At 41.1% G+C, this 23,976-nt stretch overlaps 1 protein-coding gene across 19 annotated transcripts in view; it reads left to right on the top strand.

Moving 5' to 3' along the window:
• The window catches only part of Dlg2 (discs large MAGUK scaffold protein 2), a 1,644,347-nt gene that overhangs the window by 1,363,210 nt on the left and 257,161 nt on the right, over nucleotides 1-23,976 (top strand). For all 19 annotated transcript variants that reach the window (XM_057756268.1, XM_057756265.1, XM_057756266.1 and 16 more), the window contains one exon: nucleotides 16,499-16,601. In XM_057756268.1, coding sequence (XP_057612251.1) covers nucleotides 16,499-16,601 — 103 coding nt within the window. The remainder of the gene's footprint in view (nucleotides 1-16,498; nucleotides 16,602-23,976) is intronic.

The raw sequence follows: 23,976 nt of genomic DNA on the forward strand, positions 1-23,976 counted from the left end.
ACCTTGCATGTCACACAGTCTAAAGCCCTTTTCTTCACTGCTAGTTTAGAAACATGCTGATCTCTCTGTGCCTCAGTGCCTTCATTTATAGATTACCTTTAGTCTAGGTCTCAGAAGAACTAGCAATAGAAAGCCTAACAAATACCTTCTTAGTCAATACATGATTACTCAAGTTCTCTTTATTAACAATCACCTTCCACATTCAAATTCTGGTCACAGGCCAGATTTTAAAAGCTATCTGGCTGGAGTCTAGATATATCCCTATATCACCCATCTCTCTTCTATTCTGATTCTCCATCCTGTTCACCTGTTAGTTACTGGAGGTTAATTTTGAGCTACAAACTGAACCGTGGTGACGAGCGTGATTTCCCAGTGCTGTTTTCTAATTAAAGGAGTGTGGACTTACAGCTCTGTTCATGTCCAAGCTCCGGCAACCAGCTGTGGAAACTCAGGCTTTGCTGGGGAGCAACATGCTGTGGGGAGCGGCATGCTGTGTGCTAAACTGGGAGGGTCGGAAAGGAGGGAATTGGTTAGCAATTAGAGAAGATTTCAGTGACTGGAAAAAGAGGAGGGGGGGGACTTTCCCTGCCGATGTAAATGGAAAATTTTCTGTTGCTTACAATATCCACTGGGGACTTCTGAAACTCTGAGCATAACCAAGGCTGTTTTGTGAAGTCTTCGTAAACACTTGCGGGAGTGGAGGAAGAACCAGAGGAGAAGGCTTAGCAAGGGCAGTCATTGTTCCTCTCCTGAATTTCTTTTCGCCTTTTCCAAAGAGTTGTGAAATGTTCCTATAGCTCCCTCTAAATCTCCTAGTGCTCAGACAGCTTTTTATAAAATCACTGATTCTTGGAGTTCAGGCTGTTGTGTGACTCATCTGACACTTCCCAAAAGATGACACATTCAAGACGACAGGTCGGACACAGGAAGCTCTGCACAGCCAGTTGCCTCCTTGATGGGTTTCTGGGTAGCTCTCCTTGCAATGCTTCTCATGTCACTTTCTCTAGTTTGTCCTCCTTTCATTATTAGCGACTGAACTGGCCACCAGGTCACTGGCAAGGTAGTTAGTTCGTAATTCTTCTTCAGACAAGCAGTAGTGTATTATCTTTAGAGTTCCTCAGAGTCAGGAAGGACACTGACCAGGAGCACACAAGTCTATAGCCCCTCAATAATAATTTATAGTGACCACAATTTGTGTACCATCCCGAGAATACAAGAAGAAGCCTAGAGCAACTGAAGAAACTGCCCGCCTGAGGGTTATACTCTAATTGCTGCTATTTATTCATAAGGAAGATAATAAGTAGATAGAGGAAGCAAATAATAGAACAAGGTATGTAATATTGTCTACTTTTAAATTAATAACTATGTCTAGACATGAAGAGTGTGGTTTTGAGTGATTATATAGTCATTTGCTTGTGTATATCGGCATATAAAAGACAGGACTATAGAAGGGTGTGTGTGTGCACTCACATGCGTATGTGTGTGTGTGTGTGTATGTGTGCATGTGCGTGCCTGTGGAGAGAGAGGTATAGATCAGTTATATGTTCAATTAATTATCAATTGTTACCTGAAGGCAGGATAGAAAGATATCTACAATTTCTAGTACTGTTATTATTATTATTTTGAATTATTTTAATTGCTTAAAAAATAATAAGACATGAAAGGAAGAGAAAACTTTATGCGGTACTGTTGGCTTGCTTACAAGGCTGCTGACCAAGTGAATAGCACTTGACCATCGCATGACAGCAAAGCTGGAAATGTAGAACTTGACCTTGGAATGAGAAGAAGTGAGGGCAACAGGGAATCACAGGAAATAAGAAGCAGAACAGGGACCAGGAAGAGATAGATCCACAGGGAGGAAAATCAGAGGGCAGATGGGCTGAAAGCCAATGGCTGCTGAAAAGATTTGTTTGGGAGATGGAGATGTGCCGTGTAGAGTACTAAACACTAGAATTTTTGTCTGGATTCTGTCACGAAGATGATAAATGACACAGACAAGCAATTTCATTCCCTGGGCCTGAGTCAGAGCATCTATGATATGGGAGATTAGCTATGAAGAATTCTAATACTTCCCATGTTAAAGACCACTTTGGGCTGGAGAGAGTAAAGAGTTGGGACAAAGGCCTTATTCTGGAAAGCCTACACATTTTCACATGGGGTGGAAGAGATGACTCAGTGGTAAAGAACATTTACTGCTCGTGCAGAGGAACTGGCCCCTTTTTCTAGCACCCACATGGAGGTTCCTAACCACCTGTAGCTCCAAGTCCAGGTGATACGACACCCTGTGCCAGTCTCTGCAGGCTTTTGTATGCTTATGGTGCGCATATACCCACATAGGCACATACTCATATCCCTGAAAATAATACGTACATATGCTCATATATACATACATGCATAAACTGGGACTGGAGAGATGACTCAGCAGTTAAAGGGCAATTGTTGCTCTTGCAGGGAGCTACACCTCAGTTCCTCACACCCACATAGTGGTTCACAATGGCTGTAACTCCAATTCCAGGGAATGCCGCACCCTCTTCTGGCCTCTGCAGTCACTGAATATGTGTGATACACAAACACATTTGCAGGCAAAACATGTATAAGTAAATAAATATGTTCAACAAGAAAAGACATTTGTGTATAACCTGCGAATAGAAGAGGAGCGCCTGCCTCGTGTATCCGGTGAACACTCGCATTTGGAGTATCCAAAGTGCTCAACAAGGCAATGGGTGTAACAGGAACAGGTGGAGAAAGGAGAGGTAGAGATTGGGGGAGGGGAGGTTAACAGATCAATTAGAAGCCCTGGATATTAACAGGGAGGGCCAAAAAGCATGCATTTGTGATGATGTTCAGAGAGAAAGGTGTGGAAGCCATGACCTTCAAAAACCTTGGTGTAAAGTTATTGCTGTGACTTTAATGAGCTTCACCATTAAAGGGTCATCCAAACAAAGTCTCAATTTGGTTAGAAAATGGTTGTTGGCACATTCTATACAATATCAAAATTGAATAATGGTATCAGATAGAATAACAGATGGAAATGAAACTTGTGAATCATCCATTATCATGTATAATCAAGAAATAATTTAATTCTCTTGAAAAATTGCCATAGTCTATAACAATCCCAAACTTATTTAAAAGACTAAAGTTCTAATCTCTTCTGAGACTCATGTAGTCTCTTAACTGTAATCATCTGTGTAAAATCAAAAAGCAGAATACATATTTTTAACATATAATGGTACAAGATATATCATCATTCCAAAATGTAAAGAAGGTAGCATGGTGAGGAACTACTGGACCAAAGCAAGATCAAAAAACATCTGGGCAAACTGTATAATCTGCATCTCTATGTCTGATGCAAAAATACTTTTCGGGTATTCAACTCTTTTCATCTTTGTTGACTGCAACATGCTTTTTTCTCTTGGGCTTGTTCCCCTCCCTGTTGGCAACTTTCTTTAGCAGGTATCCCACATCTCTGGCATTGCCAGCATCATGGTATCTCCAAACCAATCCAAGGTTCAACCTCACAGTTTCACACAATGGCCTCTCTAGGCATCCATTCAGGGCACCCCTGACACAAGCCTGGCTCAGTGGTTTTCCTTAGTGGCTCCTTGAGCCTTTTACACCCTCCGGGGCCCCACCTTGTGGGAAACTTTCTAGTTAGTAAGACACTTGCTCCCCTCCCTCTCGTGGAACTCCCCCTGTTTCCTTGCCTCCTCTTCCTAGGAACTGCCTGCTAAGTCAGGCAGCTTCCTTAAGCCCTGCTGGGCCTCTATGGCCTTGTCTCTCCTGCCTCTCAGCTCCACCCTGGAAGTCTCACAGCTTCTCTATGCCCTCCTGGACTTCTCTTGCCTCTCAGCTCCTGCTTGAAGCTTACAGAAACTCCCTCCTTTTGCCTTATGACCTATCCTCTCTTCCTCCACAGACTTGGCTTTTATTAAAGCCTCCATTATTACAAACAGTTTGGCCTTGGTATATCTCAATGGCCTAAATCGGCATGCTCAGTTTTTAATGAAATCTTTGATAGCTAAACTTGCTCTCTCCTGTATTTCTTCCGAACTACACCTGTCTGGGGTCTTATATATGGATGCTTATCCTCCAAGAGATCCGCACTTTCAACTAACAGCTTGTCTGAATAAGGTCAGGAAATTGTTCTATATCAGGCTGTCAAAGGTCAGCTCTATTCCTTATAACTCCGTTGTTCATCTTTCCTTCACTGGGGCTAACCCCCATGTCGGTTTCCCCCATTTTCATATGATAATTCCTGTCCCCAAAACAAAAAATTAAAATCAGACTTTATTATAACATTTTTTTAAAAAGTGCTCGTTTAATAAGGTATTAAAGCTGTACTCATACAGGAATGTAACTCACACTAGTAGCCAAACTATGTAATCTAAGAGTCACCTAGGTGGTATTAGTTTTAAAAAGACATGAAGGGGCCAAGACCAACTGAGACTTGGCACTGTGTGCAGGACTGAGGTTCCTAACGAGAGCCCGGGAGAGGCTATTGGTGAAAACACAGCTCAGTCACAATGAGAATCTAAGAAAATGTTATGAAGGTCTGAGCATGTAAGTTCTGAGGGCCTAAAGAAAAATAGTATATAAAGTTCTGAGGATACGAAAGCTTAAGAAAGTTCTGAACATGTAAGAACCTGTTTAAGGCATGTAAATGAAAGTTCGGAAGGTACAAGAGAGTGATTTAAGGTTATGAAAAATGTTTTCGATTTCTCCTCCCCACCCCCACTGCCCGTTGTAGTTGTTACATTAAGGTTTCAAAGGTTTGGGAAACCTATTCTTAATGGTCCAACTGCAGGAGACTGCTCACCAGCAGGTTGCCGAAAGGAGTTACTTATCCCCACAACACCTAAACTGACTTCTTAAACTCCTGCCCCACGCTTGCTTTCTCTATGATCAAGCTGGAGAGGACTGTTGACGTGGGCCAGAGACTTATGAAGGCAGTCCTTATTGGTCCTGTACGAGACATATTCAGGAAGATGTTCTACCTTTTCTGCAAAATGTTGAATCTTTTATATTCTAATTAATGGCCCATGGCACCCCAGATGGGAGACGGAGGTCACTGATAAACTTTACTGTAGCATTTATCAGAGATGCCCATTAGGCACACTCAAAATACTGAGGGTTCACATCCCATCCTCTCAACTCTTAGGTATAGACACAGTGGAAGAAGTGGCCAAACATTAATAATGTGATATGATATAATATGAGTGATGCCTAATATCACTCCCTGTAGATGATACTGATCCCAAACGTCTGTCATGCCTCTCTTGTTTCAGAACTTAACCTCTGCATGTCATTTTCCCTGACCGCATTGGAGAATTCTGGTTGGGTGTCCCTTCTAGGTGAAACTCATGACCACCATCTGTGGCCTTTTTCATTGTCTTATTAGACTTTCCTACCTCATCTCTTGTTAATTGTTCTAAACCACATATGTCTTCCAGCAATCCCTTATCTCTCCCACATCTCTCTCTTCAGTATCACCTAGAGCTTTAACATCTCAGGAACCTGCCTTGTGGGCACGAATAGATTCTGACTGCAGTAATTCCTTAGCCCTTAGTACTACCATCCAGCCCCTATTGCCCAACCATTCACAGTGCATCCATTCTCCGCGGCACCCAAGTTTATCACTGCCTACCTGCTGGGTAATCTGGGACTTGTGCCTTTGTGTTCCTTTTTCCAAAACGAGGGGTGGTACCCGGTGAAGAACCCTTGCTGATTCCCATCACAGGCTTTATAGCAGCAGGGCATGACAAAGGAGCAGTTCAGGCCCTACCCTCTCTAGCACTTCTCACCTGTAGATACTCTCAAGTGTCTATGTTAAGGGTAAGCCTGGAACTGTTCCGCTCCAGCATAACCAGCGAGTCCCAAAGAATCAGAGAGTGTGTTAACTAAGGAAGTTCTAGCACCACGTGGAGAAAATAAAGAGCTGCATCTCCAGGGGACAGCCCACATCTGACTGATCATCCATCGTCATAGAACTTAGAAGAAGTAAAGATTCTTGAGCCCCCACCCTCAAAGATTCCATTTCCATGACTACAGCACCCTCTCAGGAAGACAACATCATGAAAAGGTCTCTTAGCAGTACCTGGTTTATTATAAGCAAATTGTAATTAATTGTCAAATAAAATTTGATGTTGTAAATACTATTATGTGATTTAATGGTTATAAACATTCATTACCTCTCCATGGTGTTCTAAGTATTAAGGTTATGGAGGTAAAGAGATGAAATTCATACTCAAGGGAAGATTTTTTTGATGTTTGTGATACATTATCAAATAGGTTTGAATTCTGTAAGAAATTAAAGCAAGGTCAGTTCAGAACAGGCAACGAGGTGAAGTTCAAGGGAGCAGGAGCAAAATACTCTAAGAAACTGGCATCTAAGCTGAGAATTCTGGAGGGAAAGTGGCCAGATAAGAGAATGCCCAACAATTATTCCAGCTGTTCAGATCTCTGGCACAGTTGCCCCAAGGCCAAAAGAAACTTATACTGAGGCAAAACAGAACGAAGGTCCTTGTGGGAGAACAACAAAAAGGGATGTGAGAAGGAATTGGAGGGGTGGGCCAGGATCAAGGCCAAAAGTTTGGGTTTTATTCAGAGCAAACGGACAAGAAGCCAATGGAAAGGCAAGATATGAACTTTCTACACCTGGCTGCCGAAAGGGAAATGGAGCCCAGCCGAGGCCAGCAGTGGAAGAGGCAGCCACAGTTGCCCTGGCCTGGCTACCCAGGGCCCAGCTGCAGAAAAGAGGGTGGGATCCTACTGTGCTCTCCAGCCAGACTAAACAGAACTGCCGATGGACTCCATGAGGACACAGAGGAGGAAGATTCTTTGCCAAGGGGCTCAAGTGGTATGGGTTAATTGTTAACTGTTGAGAGTAAGGGGAAAAATTAACCAGGTCCAGGAGAAAATCATTTGATTTTGAGCACAAAGATTTGACGTCTTTGGTATCCAAATGAAAATATAAAGTAAAAACATAGATTTAAAAGCCTCTAGTCAGGAAATCCGTCACCACTGGAGGTAGAGGCCAGATCATGGGTGTGTGTCGTGACTGACAAGGTCTCAGGTACCTTTGCATCTGTGCTTTCATAGAGGAGTTATCCAATTCTCCTGAAACTTCTTTCTGGTGCTTTATCCTGTCCGCTGAGTTTGCCCAGCTGGACTGATGCGATTATTTTCACTTACCGACTGCCAAGTGATCAGCCCTCTACAGATGCCTTTGGCACAGTGCAGACATTTCTAAATCTTTTTTTTAAAACATAAGTTTGCATAATTTTTTTGCACCAGTGAGCCAGACTTAAAAGGAATGCTAACATTTAACCGCGAAGACACGTAAATATCCGATACCAATTTTTCCATTTTCCCTGTGTTCCAGAATTCTAGTCCTGAGCTCTCAGGCAGCTCCTGTCAGAAGTGTTACCACTCTCTCCTGAGTGCCGCTGCCTCGAGGAAGAAAAGGAAACTTAATTAGAAATTTCTCCTTCACATGCAATTTATAGTTCATTCCCTTTGAAGCTTGCTTCGGGGAGCTGGAAAAGTTGAATGCAGAGCGAACCATCTTTCCTCAAGCTGTCAACAACGTGAATACCGAGTACAGAATATGTTTGTTTATTAAGCACTGGAAGGGACCTCACACATTTGGTATGAGTCTGTCTTCCTCAGTGAAGAGAGTGAGGCACAAAGACGTGAGGGGGTGTCCCCAAATGGAACGGGCTTAGAGCACGATACTGCAGCTTGGGACACACATTTACAGGGCCCATGCTTCCTTTTTCATGACCTAACACTAGCCAAATAACTGGCCCTTTATTGGAGTGATTTTATAGCCCCGGTCACTTCGTGTGTGACTGGAGAGGAATCAGTAATAGTTGGTAGTTGTGCATCCTAACCGTGTACCAGGCACTGTTCTAGGAGTTTTGCAGGAACTAGCTCTACCTTGATACAGCTCTCTGAAGAGGGTGATCTGAATACTGCTGCTTTGCACAGCAAACCTCTTCTGCATGTGGTTGCCATGTGTTCAGGTACTGACCCTTGGGCCATAAATAACCAAATAATTACTAACCTTGCCCATTTCTCTAATCTCCGGGCATATATCTGAAAGCCATAAATGTCCAACAGAGACAGCAAACAATGTTTCCAGAACAAAACAGATCCTCTCTCAAGTCAAACTCACTTTCCATTATTTATCTCTTTATTCGTGGTACCCTCTCAAGTCCGATCATCTTTAAAAGTTCTAGTGTTTTCTTCCCTCCCATTTCCAGTCTACTAAGTTGGATAAATGTTGGCTGAACTCTGGATGGATCCCAGAACTCTTGAGGACAGCTTCACGGGCAACCTCCACCTCCTCTGTTTCCTCTCTCAAGTCTGGGTCCCATCTCTACCTCCATCCCATTCTTGTTTGCAAAATTCAAGACTTCGTCTTTTATCATTTGCAGTCTTATCACCATGTCCCACCTCCCATCTTATTTCTGATCGTGTAAGTCTTGAGTCCTGACTTCATCATTACCGGGGCTATTCTCCCAAACGTGGGGAACACAGTGTTTCACGCACCAGTAGAGCCCTGGGAGCTTACTGACAGAACTTCTTTCCATAGCACTCAAGACCCCTCTTGTTCCCCTACTTCCTCCACATACTCTGTGTTTGACGCCCAGATGGCTCACACCCTACATAAGTCTTTCTGCTTCCCTCACTTCGTATATGTGTTTTTAGCATATTTGTTTGTTTAATTCTCACCTGTACAGTACAAAATGAGCGGTAAGAAAACAGTTTACTATTTGTAAAATTCTTTGGAGGTATTATCTTTAAATCACAAGAATTGCTGAATTTACAGCCCAGAGGTCCCAATGGATGGCAGGCCTCCGCATCATCATATCCCAGGGTCCCCTTGATGGCTTGAGTAAATTGCGACAAAGTCGTGCATATCTGCTCACCGTATTTCATCCCTTAGAACGTTGAAGTCATTTTTCCACCGTAGAGAAGAGACAAGACCCTTCTACACTTACTTAAAATACTGGGAATGTATCTGCTCACCTTTGATCCATAGTCTCTCTGGAAAAAAAAGAGAGAGAGTTTGGATTCTGCCCCGGTTTCTTCTTAGCTGCCTCATTGCCATAGTCTTCCCAGACCCCCTGCTGTGAAATAATTTGCTGTGGAGTCTTTTGTGCCCATTATCTGAATGATTTTAATTGAAGTCTGGCACCAGTTCCGTAAGCCTTTCCCACTGGACTACCCGTTTGTATTGTTTCACAATTAATAACTGATACAGCTTTAGCTACTCTTATTTCAATATAGAAGTCTTCTACAAAAGTCATTCCTTGATTTTATTACTGCTGACAAAAACTTGTTTTAGGCTTGGTTTCATAGGCAATAGATAATGTTATAATACAGATAGCATCCATTTATTGAATAACTACTATGTGTCAAGTATTATGGTAAATGCAATTAGTATTATCCCCAATGTCCTTAAGAAAAGAACAGCCTAGTAAAATAGAGGTTAGTACCATCTTACAAAAAAGCTAAGTTCCAGGAAGGTAGTGAGTTACCCTAGGCCCTAGAGTTACTAATTGAAAGGACTAAAGTTAGAGCCTTGACCAAATCTAAACTCGATCTTCTTCCCATGACACTGTTCCTAAAGAAGGCAAGTGATATGGGATGAGATGGGATACCCCATGGCCACAGACCACTTCAGGGCTGCCCATGAAAACCATCTCCAGAGACCATCTCCAGAGCAGTTGGTTCACACTCAGTCTCATAACAGGAACACCAGCTTCCCTCCCATTCTCTACACACTCTGAGTTCCTGGGGCATAGGACTGTAAGATTGTTTTCTCCTTTAGACAGAGAAGTGGTTCCCTATTTCAAAGAGGATAGACTCTGATTGCCTTTTACCCCCAGCTCCTTGAGAGGTAGATAGTACTGCATCAGGGCTAAGAATCAGACGCCAAGATTTAAGGTTTGCCAAATAAAACCACCAAGTAAAAGGTCGACCTTTTTTATCTTAGCAACTGGTCAACTCTGTGAAATGGAGGTCGATGTTTTTCTTGCTTTATAGAGTTGTCCTAAAGGTTAGGGGAGTTTTTCTGCATAATGTACTTAGAACAAACCTCGGTACCTAGCACCCACCATCCTCATCATCCCTACCACCCTCCTCACATTCCTTTCTCTTGCCCCATCTCTCCCCTCTTCCCTCTACTCATCCTCCCCATTGGTCCTTCAGTAACAGATGCTTCCTGTGGCCTGGCCCTCTTTACTACACACGTTTATCCATGTCCCCTGTCTGCCAATACTTTTTCTAATTCTCTGCCTATTCCTCTTCTGTGTTTTCTGCATCCCTTTTAGGGAAACTACCATCCAATCAGCCTCATGTGTATCATTCATTCAGAAATTTTCTCAGTGGTACTTCCTCCAGAAAACTCCCGCATCTCTGCTCATACTGTCTGTATCTCAGAACTTTATGACCTTGTCTTCTCCTAGCATTTAAAATGGGTGTTTACCTGTCATTGTTCTCCACTAAATAGAAAATTGTCTGACAATAGCTGTTACTCCTCTCCTAAATCAGAAAGGGAAATAACTAAAATGGCTATTTTTAAACAGTCATCTGTATCTGATATTTAGTATAAGTTTTCATGAAGCACACATAGGAGGCTAATAACCAGAATGACCTTCCTTCTTGTAATCCTAGATTCAAACCACATAGATGAGTCTCTGTTGAGGAAATATATTGAGGTTTATGTTGAAGTACCAGCCCCGCAAACCTCTCAGGATTCAGAAGGACCACTATGGCAAGCAAAAACTAAAAAGATCTGAGAATAAATACATTAGCTCACATAAGTCTTTCTATTATGTTCCATTTATTCTTCCTACGTGCTCTCCAATGCAGTCTTGGTGTTTCCCTTTCGTTGTTCCTTGCTGCTCCTTCTTTTCCTTTCAGTGTTTTCTCTTGAAGTTCCCCCTCGGGGTTTCTCTCAATCCCACACAGATTCCAGTTTATATACCCACAAAGAGTTAACAATTCCACAGGTGATATCCATGGCACCAAGCATGCATTTCTTAGGGCTAATTAGATGGATGGAGACTGAGAGAGTAGGCATCTTATGTCTCAGAAGGGGCGTGGCTGTAAAGCTCCCCGGTAGATCCTGGGAGGATTGGGATGGGGCTTTAAATCAGTACAAAATTCTAAGAAGAAAAACAATGTGTGCTAGCTGTATTTGGGTGATTAGTAGAACAATGGCTAGCAGATTACAACTTACTGAGTCTGCTGGTAGAAAACCCAGACCAGTTTATTGGTAAGAGCAGACATGCCCTCTCCCTTGCTCAAGGCCTGTCCCTATTGACATTTTTATGCGACCACATTTTTACAAGGCTCCTTTCTTTGTTGAAAGTCCTCTTGGCAAGGATAATTGTGAGGTACTATCTTTATGTAGATTTTATTATGAGAACAAAGGTTTGGTTGAGTGAATGCTTTCACACCAACGCCCCACAGTCACAGTGTAGGAAAAAGTTATCCACTTGCCAGTATAGGAAAAGTCATATTTAAGGAATGATTTATCCTATTATGAAGGGGAAAAAGTCATAGCCTCACAAGATTTCTACAGAATTGACAGCAATTATTAAAAACACAAGTGTTCCCTAAGTTCTACAAATCGGTTTTCTCATTGGAATACACTCCCATGAGTTTGTTTAGTGATCTGTCAACGGCAGTTTTACTGTATAATGCTTTGGCTCATAGAAGAACTGAATGGATTGGAATACTAAACCATGATCTATAGAGATATCCAAAAATAGAATGGGCAAATTGGAGAGAGAGTTCCCTGTTACTGGAAGTATACAATCAGGAGCAGCAGTAAAGATGAATATATAGGGGCTGGAGAGATGGCTCAGCGGTTAAGAGCATTGCCTGCTCTTCCAAAGGTCCTGAGTTCAAATCCCAGCAACCAATGGTGGCTCACAACCATCTGTAATGAGGTCTGGTGCCCTCTTCTGGACTGAAGGCATACATGTAGACAGAATATTGTATACATCATAAATAAAATGAATATTTTAAAAAGATGAATATATAGATATGGAGGAAGAAGTGAGGTCATTTAACTTAGGAAAAAATCTAGAGACTTGTAATATTTGAAAATTCATATAGAATAAAGGATTTTTTTTCTATGACCCTTCAGAAGCCTGAATGGGAACAAAGAAGTGAGAAAAAAATCCAGGAAGTTTCAACCAAAACACTCTGTTTTATCACAGGAATTGACCCAAATTGGGATGGATTTCCTGGAATATTTTGAAGTTCTTCCTGAATGATAAGCTAATGTTATGTAGCAGGTAGATGATGATGTGCCTGAGATAATGTCATGAGACTTAAAGTCTCATTTCTTCACTTGCCTCTTGGCCAACTGGTATACCATCAATGTGAAGACCAAGGACTTGGATTCTTATGAGTTTCAGGCACAGTGACCACTCACTTGATTCCATACACCACAATTTATTCAAGCTGATTAAACATTAAATAGCCAAATTAAAGCTATAATCACATTCTAGGAAAACATGGGAAATTTATTAGATGACTTGGAGACAGTGAAACACAATAAACATTTTCCAGTTCTGCACGACAAGACAGCATAAGATATAAAATCTGATGTTCAATAATGTAAAATGCACTTTAAAAGGCAATACTGATATTTTAAAACATGCAATAAGACTTTAAAAAGGACTAAGTAAACAAAAAGTCAGAAAATATAATAGAAAAGACATTTTGTGTAAAAATAAGTTAAAATAACTAATTAGCATAAAAATGCTTATTTTCATAATTGAAAAAAATCTAATTAAAAATCTAATTGTTTATTTACCAAAATGGAAAAAGTCAAATGTTGAGGTATATGAAATTAATTAGTAGAAAAAAACAAAAGTATTTTATTTGTAGGAATATAAATTCATGCCCCAGTTTTAGAGGTAATGACAGTGACTATCAAAATTACCTTTGTTCAACTTTCTGTTATTGCTGTTTATTATAGAATTGTTTATCATAGCAAAGTGTTAAAGAGCCAGTGTATCTATTAACTGTGAACTAGTGACATAAAGCATATAGCATTAAGATGAATGAGATATAAACGGAGACTGCTCGTTCATTTCCTGGCCGCCCAGACCTGAATAATCATGCAGAAACTATATTAATTACAACACTGTTTGGCCAATAGCTTAGACATATTTCTGGTTATTTTTTCTGGTTAACTCTTATATCTTAAATTAACCCATTTCTATTAATATGTGTATTAACATGAGGCTGTGGCCTACCGGTAAAGGTTCTGGGCATCTTTCTGCTTTGGCAGCTACATCGCATCTCCTTGACTCTGCCTACTTTCTCTCTGTACTATTCCAGCCATAGACTGATGTAGCTTCTTTATTAATCAATGGTAATAAAACATATTCATAGCATACAGAGGGGAATATTACATCATGTCTCAGGGCAACTACTCAGAAAAACTCACCGAGTAAAATGAAGACATGAAACAATGTACACAGCATGCTGTCATTTATATTAAATATTTAATCATACATTGCATAAGTTGTTTTATATTCATGACAATGTAATGAGTAGTATAAACAGGAAATAATTGTTATATTTTTAAGACTTTTATTTATGTGTGTATATGTGTGTGTTTGTGTGTGTGTGTGCGTGGGCATGCACTGGATCACTTGGAGCAGGAGTTATAGGTGATTGTCTGCCTTCTGATTGTGAGACCCAAACTTGGATTTTCTTCATGAGCAAATCTTAACCGCGGAACCATCTTTCCCGCCCCCAGAGAGTTACTTCTTGAGATAACAATAGGAAGATATTTATTTTGTGTTTTTTAAATACTGATTTAATTTTTATGCATGGGTATTATATAGCTGCATTATTTCCATTTTATATCAACATGCTATTGATAAATAAGATTATTGCCTTTCTGGTTTTCTTTTTATCATTTAAATTATAAATAATAATGTTTAATTGTACAATAACAAATTTTTAAAAGTCATATACCCTTTGTCTTACCAAGACCATGTCCAAAAAATTTATCCTTCATGAAGACATCCGTAAATGTATTACAAAGAAAACGGAACTGATTTTTAACCGTGTCTGCAAGAATCTCGCTGAGATACTGTAGATCATTCACCACGCAGAGTGTAGGCTTCCAGTTCCAACCTTGAATGACATGAACTTGTATGAAAGATGCCCAAGATATATTGTTAAGTGATAACCAAAACAAGTTGCGTATTTATATAATACCTAATCCATTAGTTAAAAGGCATAGATAAGTATTTATGTAGTGAGAACACCAGAAATTCAGATACAGTGACATGCTTCACGTAGGAGAATTCCAGAGCAGTAGCCACCTGTGAAAGTGGAAACAGTGAGAGGTCACTCTCATTTTCCTTCTGTGATTTTTGGAAATTTTATGTTGGTAATGTCCATTCTTTTGCTTTTTGTTTTTGTTTGTTTTTGTTTGTTTGAGACAAGGTTTCTCTGTAGCTCTCGCTGTCCTGGAATTCACTCAATAGACCAGGCTGACCTCGAGCTCACAGAGATCCACGTGCCTCTGCCTCCCGAGTGCTGGGATTAAAGGCGTGCGCCACCACTGCCCGGCTGGTAACGTCCATTTTTAACAATAGTTAACTGTTTTACCAGAGAAGAAACTATTTAAAATTATTTGGCGCCTTACATTTGTTCAGTTGAGCTTGCTTTGGGCAAAAGTCTAGACAAATCTGCCTTTGCTGACCCTTCTGGCCAGAATCCTTCTGACCAACCCATCACCATCTTGAGCAGTCTCGGAAATGAGTAGCTTAGAATTTCTCAGTTCAAGGCGGGGAGCGGGGGTAGTTGTTAGTTCCTTTCCTCTTATTATGATAAAATACTTCAACCTAAAGTAACTAATAGTGAAAAAAGAGTTACTTTGGCTTATGACCCCAGAGGGAAGGGGTTACATCTCAACAACATAGAGGAAGCAGAGGCAGGGAGGTAGGATGAGACTATAAAGCCTCCAAGCCTGTCTCTAATGATGTACTTTTTCCAGCAAGGCTGAACCTCCTAAAATTCCATGATCTTCCTTCCTTAATACTGCCACTAGCTAGGAATCAAGTATGCAACCCTGTGAGCCTACTGCAAGAGGGGCTTTAGACCCTAGTAGCCTAACCATTCCTTCCTTCCGAAGTGAAAGGAAACAGGTTCAGGGAGGAGAATGATATGGCAGTCACTCATTTAATGGTTAGCACAGTGTGCCAGGCCGAACACAGTGAATGCCCCCAAACTAAAACATAGCCAGTGGTTGCAGGAAAATATTCACCAGGATAGAACTCCAGAGGAAAGGCAAAAGAAACTATAGATGTTAATGGGGAGACGTTAATAGCATTATTCTGAGGGAACAAGAATGTAAAGTTGAAGATCACAGGTGAGTCAAGCCAGTTAGGGAAACAAAGCGGTAACCACGCCCTTCCTTTAACTACTCAGAGTCTCTAGTAAAGACAGTTGCCCACAGCCAAGGCAAGAGAATATACTGAACGTGAAGATGAGCTGAGCATCTTTAACGTCTTCTCTTGTACAAAAGGAAACACAGTGAGGATGCCATCTGTGTTGCTTAGAAAGCCAGACTTGGTGTGTTTTCCCTTCCGCCAGGTAAGCTTCTTGTTCTCCTCTGAGCCTTCTCAGAGGGACGCCGGATGCTTGGCAATTGCATCCTGATGACTTTTTGGCCCTGTTGTTTGCAGAAAGATTTGAACTTTGGCTTCTCATTGAATTTGACTTGCTGATGATTTTATCCTTCCTGGCAGAGTCGAGGGTTTGTTTTATAGATGCTCTGCCTCTCTTCCAGTCTGGGCTCCAAAATGGGACTTAGCAACAGCAGAATAAACTCCAGGCACTCCTTATTTCATTTTGTCAGAATTCATTACGGAATTGGGCATGAGAAATGGACCAGTCGAGTTTATTTTGGAACAGGACTCGGGGCTGTCTCACCATGCTCCATATGACAGGACTAGGCACTTACCCAAAGAGAGAGCTCTGGCAGCAAGCCAGCCCCGTTCCCTACCGTCTCCCCAGATCGTCGTCTGAATGTATGAATCTGTCGGCACGCACTTGTCTGTGGTATTACATGGGCCTCTCTTCATTATCATTTCCCCCACCCCTAATTTTAAAGCCATTCTGCCCCAGAAATCTGGGAAACCCATGGGAAAATAGTAATACACACACTAAGACCCTTGTGGATAGAGATAGACACAATACTTCCAAGCCAGCCAGGCTGTGCCACAAACACCAGATGAAATTGCATACCCCTACTTTCTAAAAGTAATCATGACTAGGAAACTCACTCAACTAAGACACACCTCAATGAGAAATGGAGGAATTTTTTTTTTGAGGGATGTGGTATAATTTTAGATAGTTTATTAATTTCGGAAAACTTTTTTCAGCCATCTGCATTCTGTCGGTCAGAATGCAGACATTGTGCCTAAAACTCTGGTCTGTCTTCTAGGTGAACGGCATCGATCTCCGTGGAGCCTCTCATGAGCAGGCAGCTGCGGCACTGAAGGGGGCTGGGCAGACGGTGACAATCATAGCACAATACCAACCTGAAGGTCAGTCCACACTCGTGCTCTGAATGTTCCAGAATGGCTCTTTGTGGCTACATTACAGATTGCCAGTGCCAATGTTGACCACAACCAGGAATGTTGGGCAATTAAACTACTTACGGTGGAAACTTGATTAGCGTCCCCAAATCTCACAAAACTGCTACCCCTAATCTTCCAAGAGAATGTTGGGCAGTTAAAAAAGCTCATATGAACAGATGAACTCAAAACCCTCCAAAACCACAGCCAGCTTTATTGCATTTATCATTGCTTCTAGTCACCAACGGATACTGGAAAAGCAAATTCTCTGTTAAGTAGACTACTGTTTCTGCTCAAGGCAATACCTTAATTCTGATTAATGCTAATATGTCTTTCGATGTTCCACCCACTTCTCAGCTACGCCGTTCTCTGGGATCAATAACTGAAGAGAAAAAAGACAGGTCCTTGGAGAGATGCCGCTGTTACCAGTTGGATTGGCCAACTGCACATTGATGACATATCCCAAATGGGATTAGCTCTTTCTTTATTTAGATATCTGCTATTATTAGAATGATTCTCAGGGATACAATTGGGAAGTGAAAAGTGCGTGTGTGTGTGTGTGTTTGTGCATGTGTGTGTGTGTCTGTGTGGTGTGTAATAGTCCTTTGCTAATGAAACATAAACACAACACCGTGGAGTTAGATCTTGGCTTTCATCTTCACAAAATGCAGGTTACTTGGCTAAGAACAGAGCGTATTCAACAGCTGAGGATGTGATTAGAAACTTGGAGAGACGAGCTCTGAGAGACTATTCCTCATTAACTTCATGTCACTGTGTGTCGATGGAAAGTTGAAGTTTGGGTCTTGTCTATGGCAACCTAGATTTTATAATTATAGGTAGAACAGCATGCTCTACAAAGGAATAAATAAAATTCTTTCTTGTACCTATTGCCATATTGGTTTGGTTTGCTCCTGACTTTAGAATCAGAATTTGCAAGCAAGTTGAACAAAAAACAGTTTAGTGAATGCACGGGCCTGTCAGTCTGTGTCATGTGGTCAAGGAACTGGTAAAGAGAGCATGCGTGGTGGTCAAAGATTAAATGCATGATGAGCACACGTGTCCTAGACCCTGCTAGGAAGTCTTTGTGCTTCTTTTTTTTTTAAATTACTTATTTAATATGCTTTGGTGTTTTTGCCTTCAAGTCTGTCTGTGTGAGGGTGTTGGATCCACTGGAACTAGAGTCACAGACAGTTGCGAGCTGCCATGGGGGTTCTGGGAATCAAACCCTGGTCCTCTGAAGAGCAGTCAGTGCTCTTAACCACTGAGCCATCTCTCCAGCCCCCTGCTGCTTCTTAAATATTGGTGCATTTTTCCCCAAACAGGAGTGAGTGTTTCCAAAAGTATCTATTATAAAACAGAAAATGGATTAGAGTAATTTAACAAATTCTTTATCAATCCTAGTGAGAACTGCTTCATACTATCTCCCATGTTTTCAAAGGTCCCTTTCTTCCTTGAACTCTAAGCCCTTCGCCATCCGGCAACACAGGGATTAAATCCCTGGCTGTTTCTGTTTCTGAAACTGTCGCCTAAGGTAATTCTACAGACTAATATGATGGCTAGTATCCTGGTTACACTACCAGAAAGCTTACTCATTGAGCCAGTGTTTAAATAACCTTGAACTGGGTGGTTGGGAGCACTAGAACTGAAGCTACCATGTCCTAGTTCCACAGTGTAAATTTCCAGGCTTCCCCTGGAACTTGCCCCAGCTTCCTGTTAAGTGCTGTACTCCAGAGGAATAACAGACTCCACTCCATCAAGATGCCCATGAAAAGCGTGTCCTACGAATCACATCAATTGCCGGTTATAACGAAACCTGCCAATAACAACAGGCATCTTTCGCAGTGTCAACCTACAGAAGGCATTCACAGGATGATGGCCCTGATTTAATGGGACCTCATGTGCCATAGCTTTGTGTCTGTTGGAAATGAGGCAGTAGCAACAGGAAGCAATCAGTTTCGTTCTCCCTTTTGTAAACTTCATGGGTAGTCAAGCCTGAAGTAAATTATTTTTCGGAATGAAAGATTGATTGGATTTTGTTTTGGTTGTCTAAGGACATTTAAATTGCAAAATAGCTTAAGGAAATAACAAACAATTTACTTTTAAATTAACAAGTGAATTGAAGAGTATGCTATGAAGGCTATGAGATTTCATTAAAGAAATATTTTTTCTTTCCTTCTTTGCTTTCTTTTTTCTTTCTTTTTTTTTGAGACAGGGTTTCTCTGTGTAACAGCTCTGGCTGTCCTGGAACTTACTTTGTAGACCAGGCTGGCCTTGAATTCACAGAGATCCATCCTCCTCTGCTTCCTGAGTGCTGGGATTAAAAGTGTGTGCCATCACCATCTGACTTGTTAGAGAATTCTTATCTGGCCTCTTTCATTTCTGTCAGTATTGTAACCTTGGTAATAATACTGAAATGTTATTACATGTCTTTTTCTTTTTCGGTTTTGGGTTTGGTTTTTTGAGTCAGGGTTTCTTTGTGTAGCCCTGGTTGTCCTGGAACTCACTCTGTAGACCAGGCTGGCCTCAAATCATAGATACCTGCCTGCTGGGATTAAAGGTGTGTGCTGCTACCACCTGGCTTATTACATTTCATTTGGAGTAGTAAAGAACTAGACTTTTAGGCTGAAGAACAAATCATTGGATAAAGAGCTTGACTCACAAGCCTGAGGACTTGAACTCATATCCCTAGAGTCTACATAAACCCAGGTCTGGTAGTGTACATCTGTAATTCCAGCACACCTACAATGTCATGGGAAATGGAGAAAGAATTCCCTGAAGCTCACAGGCAAGCCTGGTATATACACTTACAAACAAGAGATCCTGTCTCAAGTAAATTAGAACTTCGGTCTGACATCTGTGGTTATCCTCTGACCTCTACTACACCCAATGGCGTGTGTATACTTGCACTCACACCCATATGTACACACATGTATTACAGACACACAGAAGAGAGAGAGAGAGAGAGAGAGAGAGAGAGAGAGAGAGAGAGAGAGAGAGAGAGAGAGAGAAAGAGAGAGAAGGAGGAGGAGGAAGAAGAGGAGGAAGAGGAGGAGGAGGAAGAAAAGGAGGAGGCAGAGGCAGAAGCAGCAGCAGAAAAAGGAGAAGGAGGAGGAGGAGGAAGAAGAAGAGGAAGAGGAAGAGGAAGAGGAAGAGGAAGAAGAAGAAGAAGAAGAAGAAGAAGAAGAAGAAGAAGAAGAAGAAGAAGAAGAAGAAGAAAGGAAGGAAGGACTGTGCTTCTAGTAAATACATTTTCAGTCACTTTCAGGTGACTTAATGGGGAAGCCACTGAATACTTTATTCAATATTCCTAGATACTTAGAAATTTTGTCTTCTACCTCAAGTATATTGCATGCTATTCATTCCCAAGTAATTTTTTCACATTCTAAATAGAAATACTTTATTATGCATAATGGAAACGAGTTCCCAATAAATATGAGCAAAATTTATGGTAAAAAACCCTATCTCTAAGAATCATGAAATGGTATAGAGAGGATAAGCCTACATGGTCCATAACAACACGGAAATGGCATAGCTAGAAATGTGGGAATGGAACTACTCCTTGGCAAATGGCTGAGATTTGTATTAGAAAGGAGGGGAAAAGAGTATCTTGCTGAGCTTCAAGATGGATGGCGGTTCCATGCAAGCAAACGTTATCTGTGTTCTGCTCACTGATAAGTCTCCCTGGTGCTGTGACAGGTATTTCTTTAAGACTTGCTAAACTAGTGGTGAGAGATTTATAAGCCTCAATATTTGTGTTTCCACTCAAAGATATTGGTGGTCAGAGGGAATCCTAATTTTTATTTTCGTGGACTTTTCACTTTTGTTCCAAAGAAAGAAAAAAGTTACTGAAGGAAAGTATGTTGCAAAATACCAACTGTTAAAATTCTGTAGTTCTTAGCATGGATTTTCAAGTAATTATAGTCATTTTAATGTAGCAATAAATGTCTTCTCTTGGTGAGTTTTGTACTACAAAGTGAAACATTGTTTATGCACAGTTCTACTCAGAACGAGCCTGGTCCCTTTCGGCTACATCATCCTGTCCACCATCCGTCTCATTCAGTGTGCAGTGCACAGTAGCAGTGTCTGCTCGTATAGACAGTGGGAGGACCTGCTTTCCACCACCCTTTCTTCTTTAATAAGGTGTTCAGATTCCTGGAATTAAAAACCCAAAGACTTGCTGCATGAAATTGAAATAGCCCGCTCATGATTTCACTTCCAGATTCAGCCCATCGATACTCTTTTCTCTTTCTGGACTCTTCCTATGCTGCCAGGGAAATGACAAAACAGTCTTCCTTATGTGCCGGGTGGTGACAACCAGCACAAAGAAGTGAAGATGGGAGTGACAGGAAAATATTGAATGATTGTGGAAAATTGCGTTGATGAGGTATCACAGAGACAACTGGATAAAGAAATGATGTTATTGAAGTACCCCTCTACCAGATTGGTACCTGGGCCAGCAACATAGACAAGTGTTAACCCAACTTTCACAAGCCAGAGTTTACAATCTACTAAGAGGCCCAGATGACTTGTGTTCATATGAAAGTTTGAAAAGTGGCTCTGGTGTACTTGGGTCCATGCAAACATTGTCATCTGATACCGCCGTGTTCAACTTCCTCTATCTGAAGCACTAGGAGGTCACATAAAGCCATATCAACTGGTTTTATTTCTGGGGTGTGTCATTCAGTGATTGGTCCTAACCCATTAGTTTTGCTAGGGGTGGGTACAATGGCAGGGGATTTCAGAAGCCTCTGTGTCATTCCGCTTTGTATATGTCTTCCCTCTAAATATAGATTATCAAGGAAGATCGTATTTTTGCTAGAACTCCTTAGGTAGTGAGACACTGAACCTGGTCCCGTGTCATTGCCCACATTGCCTATAGTGTGGCCTCTACTAAAGGTAAGAAAAAAAAAACAGGAAGGGAGGATGAAGAAAGAATCAATCCCTTCCTGGCAGATGCCTCTGTAGACCAAGGCAAAGTCCTTAAGGCAGCGCTATAAAACTTCTTAGAGTAATGAATTATTTTTTTTAAATCAGAAACTCACTTAAATAAACTTGCTCATACCTCCTAAGTCATAATGCTAACTCCAAAGGAATAGAATGTACTTCTTTCATAAAAACATGAAACCCTGACGTTACTGGGACTACCTATTGAATAGAAGCTCTAAGTTAATATATAGCTGAAAAAATAGGCTTTGTAGCCCAAAGATTCTCAAAAATGTGGGCACCTACACCATAGAAGAAGCATGTTTACATTGTGAGGTGTAACCCTTTCTTAAATCAATGTAGCTGCAGGTTTATGCGTGTGAGTGAGTCGCTTTGGCATGTAAAAATGTTTTACCAAGGCAAATAATTGTATCTTAAATGCTCAAGCAAGATTGGCAAAATCCAGCTAAGGAATTTGGTCAGAAATCCTAGAGAGTGTTAAAAAAGACCCAAACTCTGGCCTGGGATTAGAAAGCTTGTTTTCTAGTACAGACCATATGCTATTTCATCCTTATGGGCCTGTTTTCTCTCCTGTTTTTAAAGGAATAAGGTAGGTGGGGTATTTTCAGAAGAACACACATATATATGTATGTATGTATGTATATTAAATTCAGACTCCGAAGAAAGGATCCTTGATCTCAGGCGATAAAGCAGCATGAGCTCCATTGTTTGAAAGTTTTCTCTCAAACATTGGATCTTTTCTTCATACTTCTAATGCACAAAAGTAAATGAATGAACCGGAATCTGTGTAGTTTCATTACAATTGCTAAGAAATAAAAATTTAAAGTTGTTAGGATCCTTCTAGATGAGCTCTTCTGTTCTCCCTGTGACACAGTGCCGGACTGCAGCCCGCCAGTGTCCAGATAGGAAGGGGCTCTGTCTGTTCCTGAAGCCAGGACTAGCTGAGCAGTTCCTCGTCTCCTTATTTCTTTGAATTTACCAGAGTTGCTGGCAAAGCTCTGTGCCTAAGCAGATTCCAGAAAGAGTTTTATAATCTGAGAACGTAAATGGGTCGAAACTTCTTAGGTGGGCTTCCTCGTTTTATTATCACATCTAGCTGATAACTTCTAATTGTCGTTGTTTGTATATCGTGGTCAATATCACATGTGTAAGCAACTATTTTTGATTTAAAAATACATGCCAGACTGGAAATACTAATACTTAACTAAACACTTCAAATATATCACGAGTTCTTCTTTTCCATATCCCTCCCCCATGTGCTACCCCTCCTCCATCTAGTCATCCATCCAACAAGTCATCCCTCATCCATGAGCTCATCCTTACATGCTCTGAAATGTCCAGCATAATACATTTCTAAATATGTTACATTAACTTTGGTTTTATTCATGAATGGTATATAATAATTTTTAGTGAACTATAAGGAAGCTAAGTTCACATGACACTAGAATTTGTATTGCTTAGCAATATGTTTCTCTACAACCACATCTCTGTCTCTCTGTTCCCACTCACCCAATACACACACATCTAATAATAGGTAATACGTAGACCAGCAACTAAAAACTCTGCCAAGGGCTGGAGAGATGGCTCAGGGGCTAAGAGCACCACATGGGACACCACACGGTGGCTCACAACTCTCTATAATGAGATCTGGTGTCCTCCTCTGGCATTTCAGGCAGAACACTGTAGACATAATAGAACAAACGAACAAAAAACCCTTCCAAGATACTTGTTCAATCAATGTGCCCTTTCTGTGGTCTCTTAATCGCCTCATCCCTGCTCTCATCAACAGGATATGACTATGCAGAGTGTGTAGATTCATGAGAGTTTCTCTCCATATACCGTGGTGATTAATGATGCTGAGTCTGTCTTCTTATCCCAAAAACCCACTCTGACCCTGAGCAGTTCAGCCAGAATAGAAGCAGTAACCACTTTTTAACTCAGAAAACTCCACTGACCTCGTTGTCTGTTCTTGAAATGTTAACTATCAAACTCACATCAAAGCAACAAAAATATGCTGTTGTTTTTGTTAATTTGGAGGCGGGGAGCTCTTGGCCTCTACTAGGATAGATTACTCACTGCTAGAAGGAGCCAAATCATCCATGTGCTGGAAATATCCTGAAAATCAAGGTCCTTGGATCCACACCTACCATTTGCCATACTTAAATCAAAGGCTTGGAAAGAAATGCCTTTAAAAGCATTCCGCACTATATTGCTACAGAAAAAAAAATCTTTACTAGCTAACCCTTCCAGTTCATACAGAAGCTCAGGTTTCAGGAGACAGTGTGGAAGAGGGATGCAAACCCAGGCGGATTAAAATACCTAGGAAACTCAGTTCATATTCCTGGCGTCCAGTCGAGTTGACCAAAGCATCTGATTGAGTAGCCTCTCGATTAAGCTGGTT

The sequence above is a fragment of the Chionomys nivalis genome, chromosome 23, assembly GCF_950005125.1.
Source record: "Chionomys nivalis chromosome 23, mChiNiv1.1, whole genome shotgun sequence".
In the NCBI taxonomy this organism is placed as follows: domain Eukaryota; kingdom Metazoa; phylum Chordata; class Mammalia; order Rodentia; family Cricetidae; genus Chionomys; species Chionomys nivalis.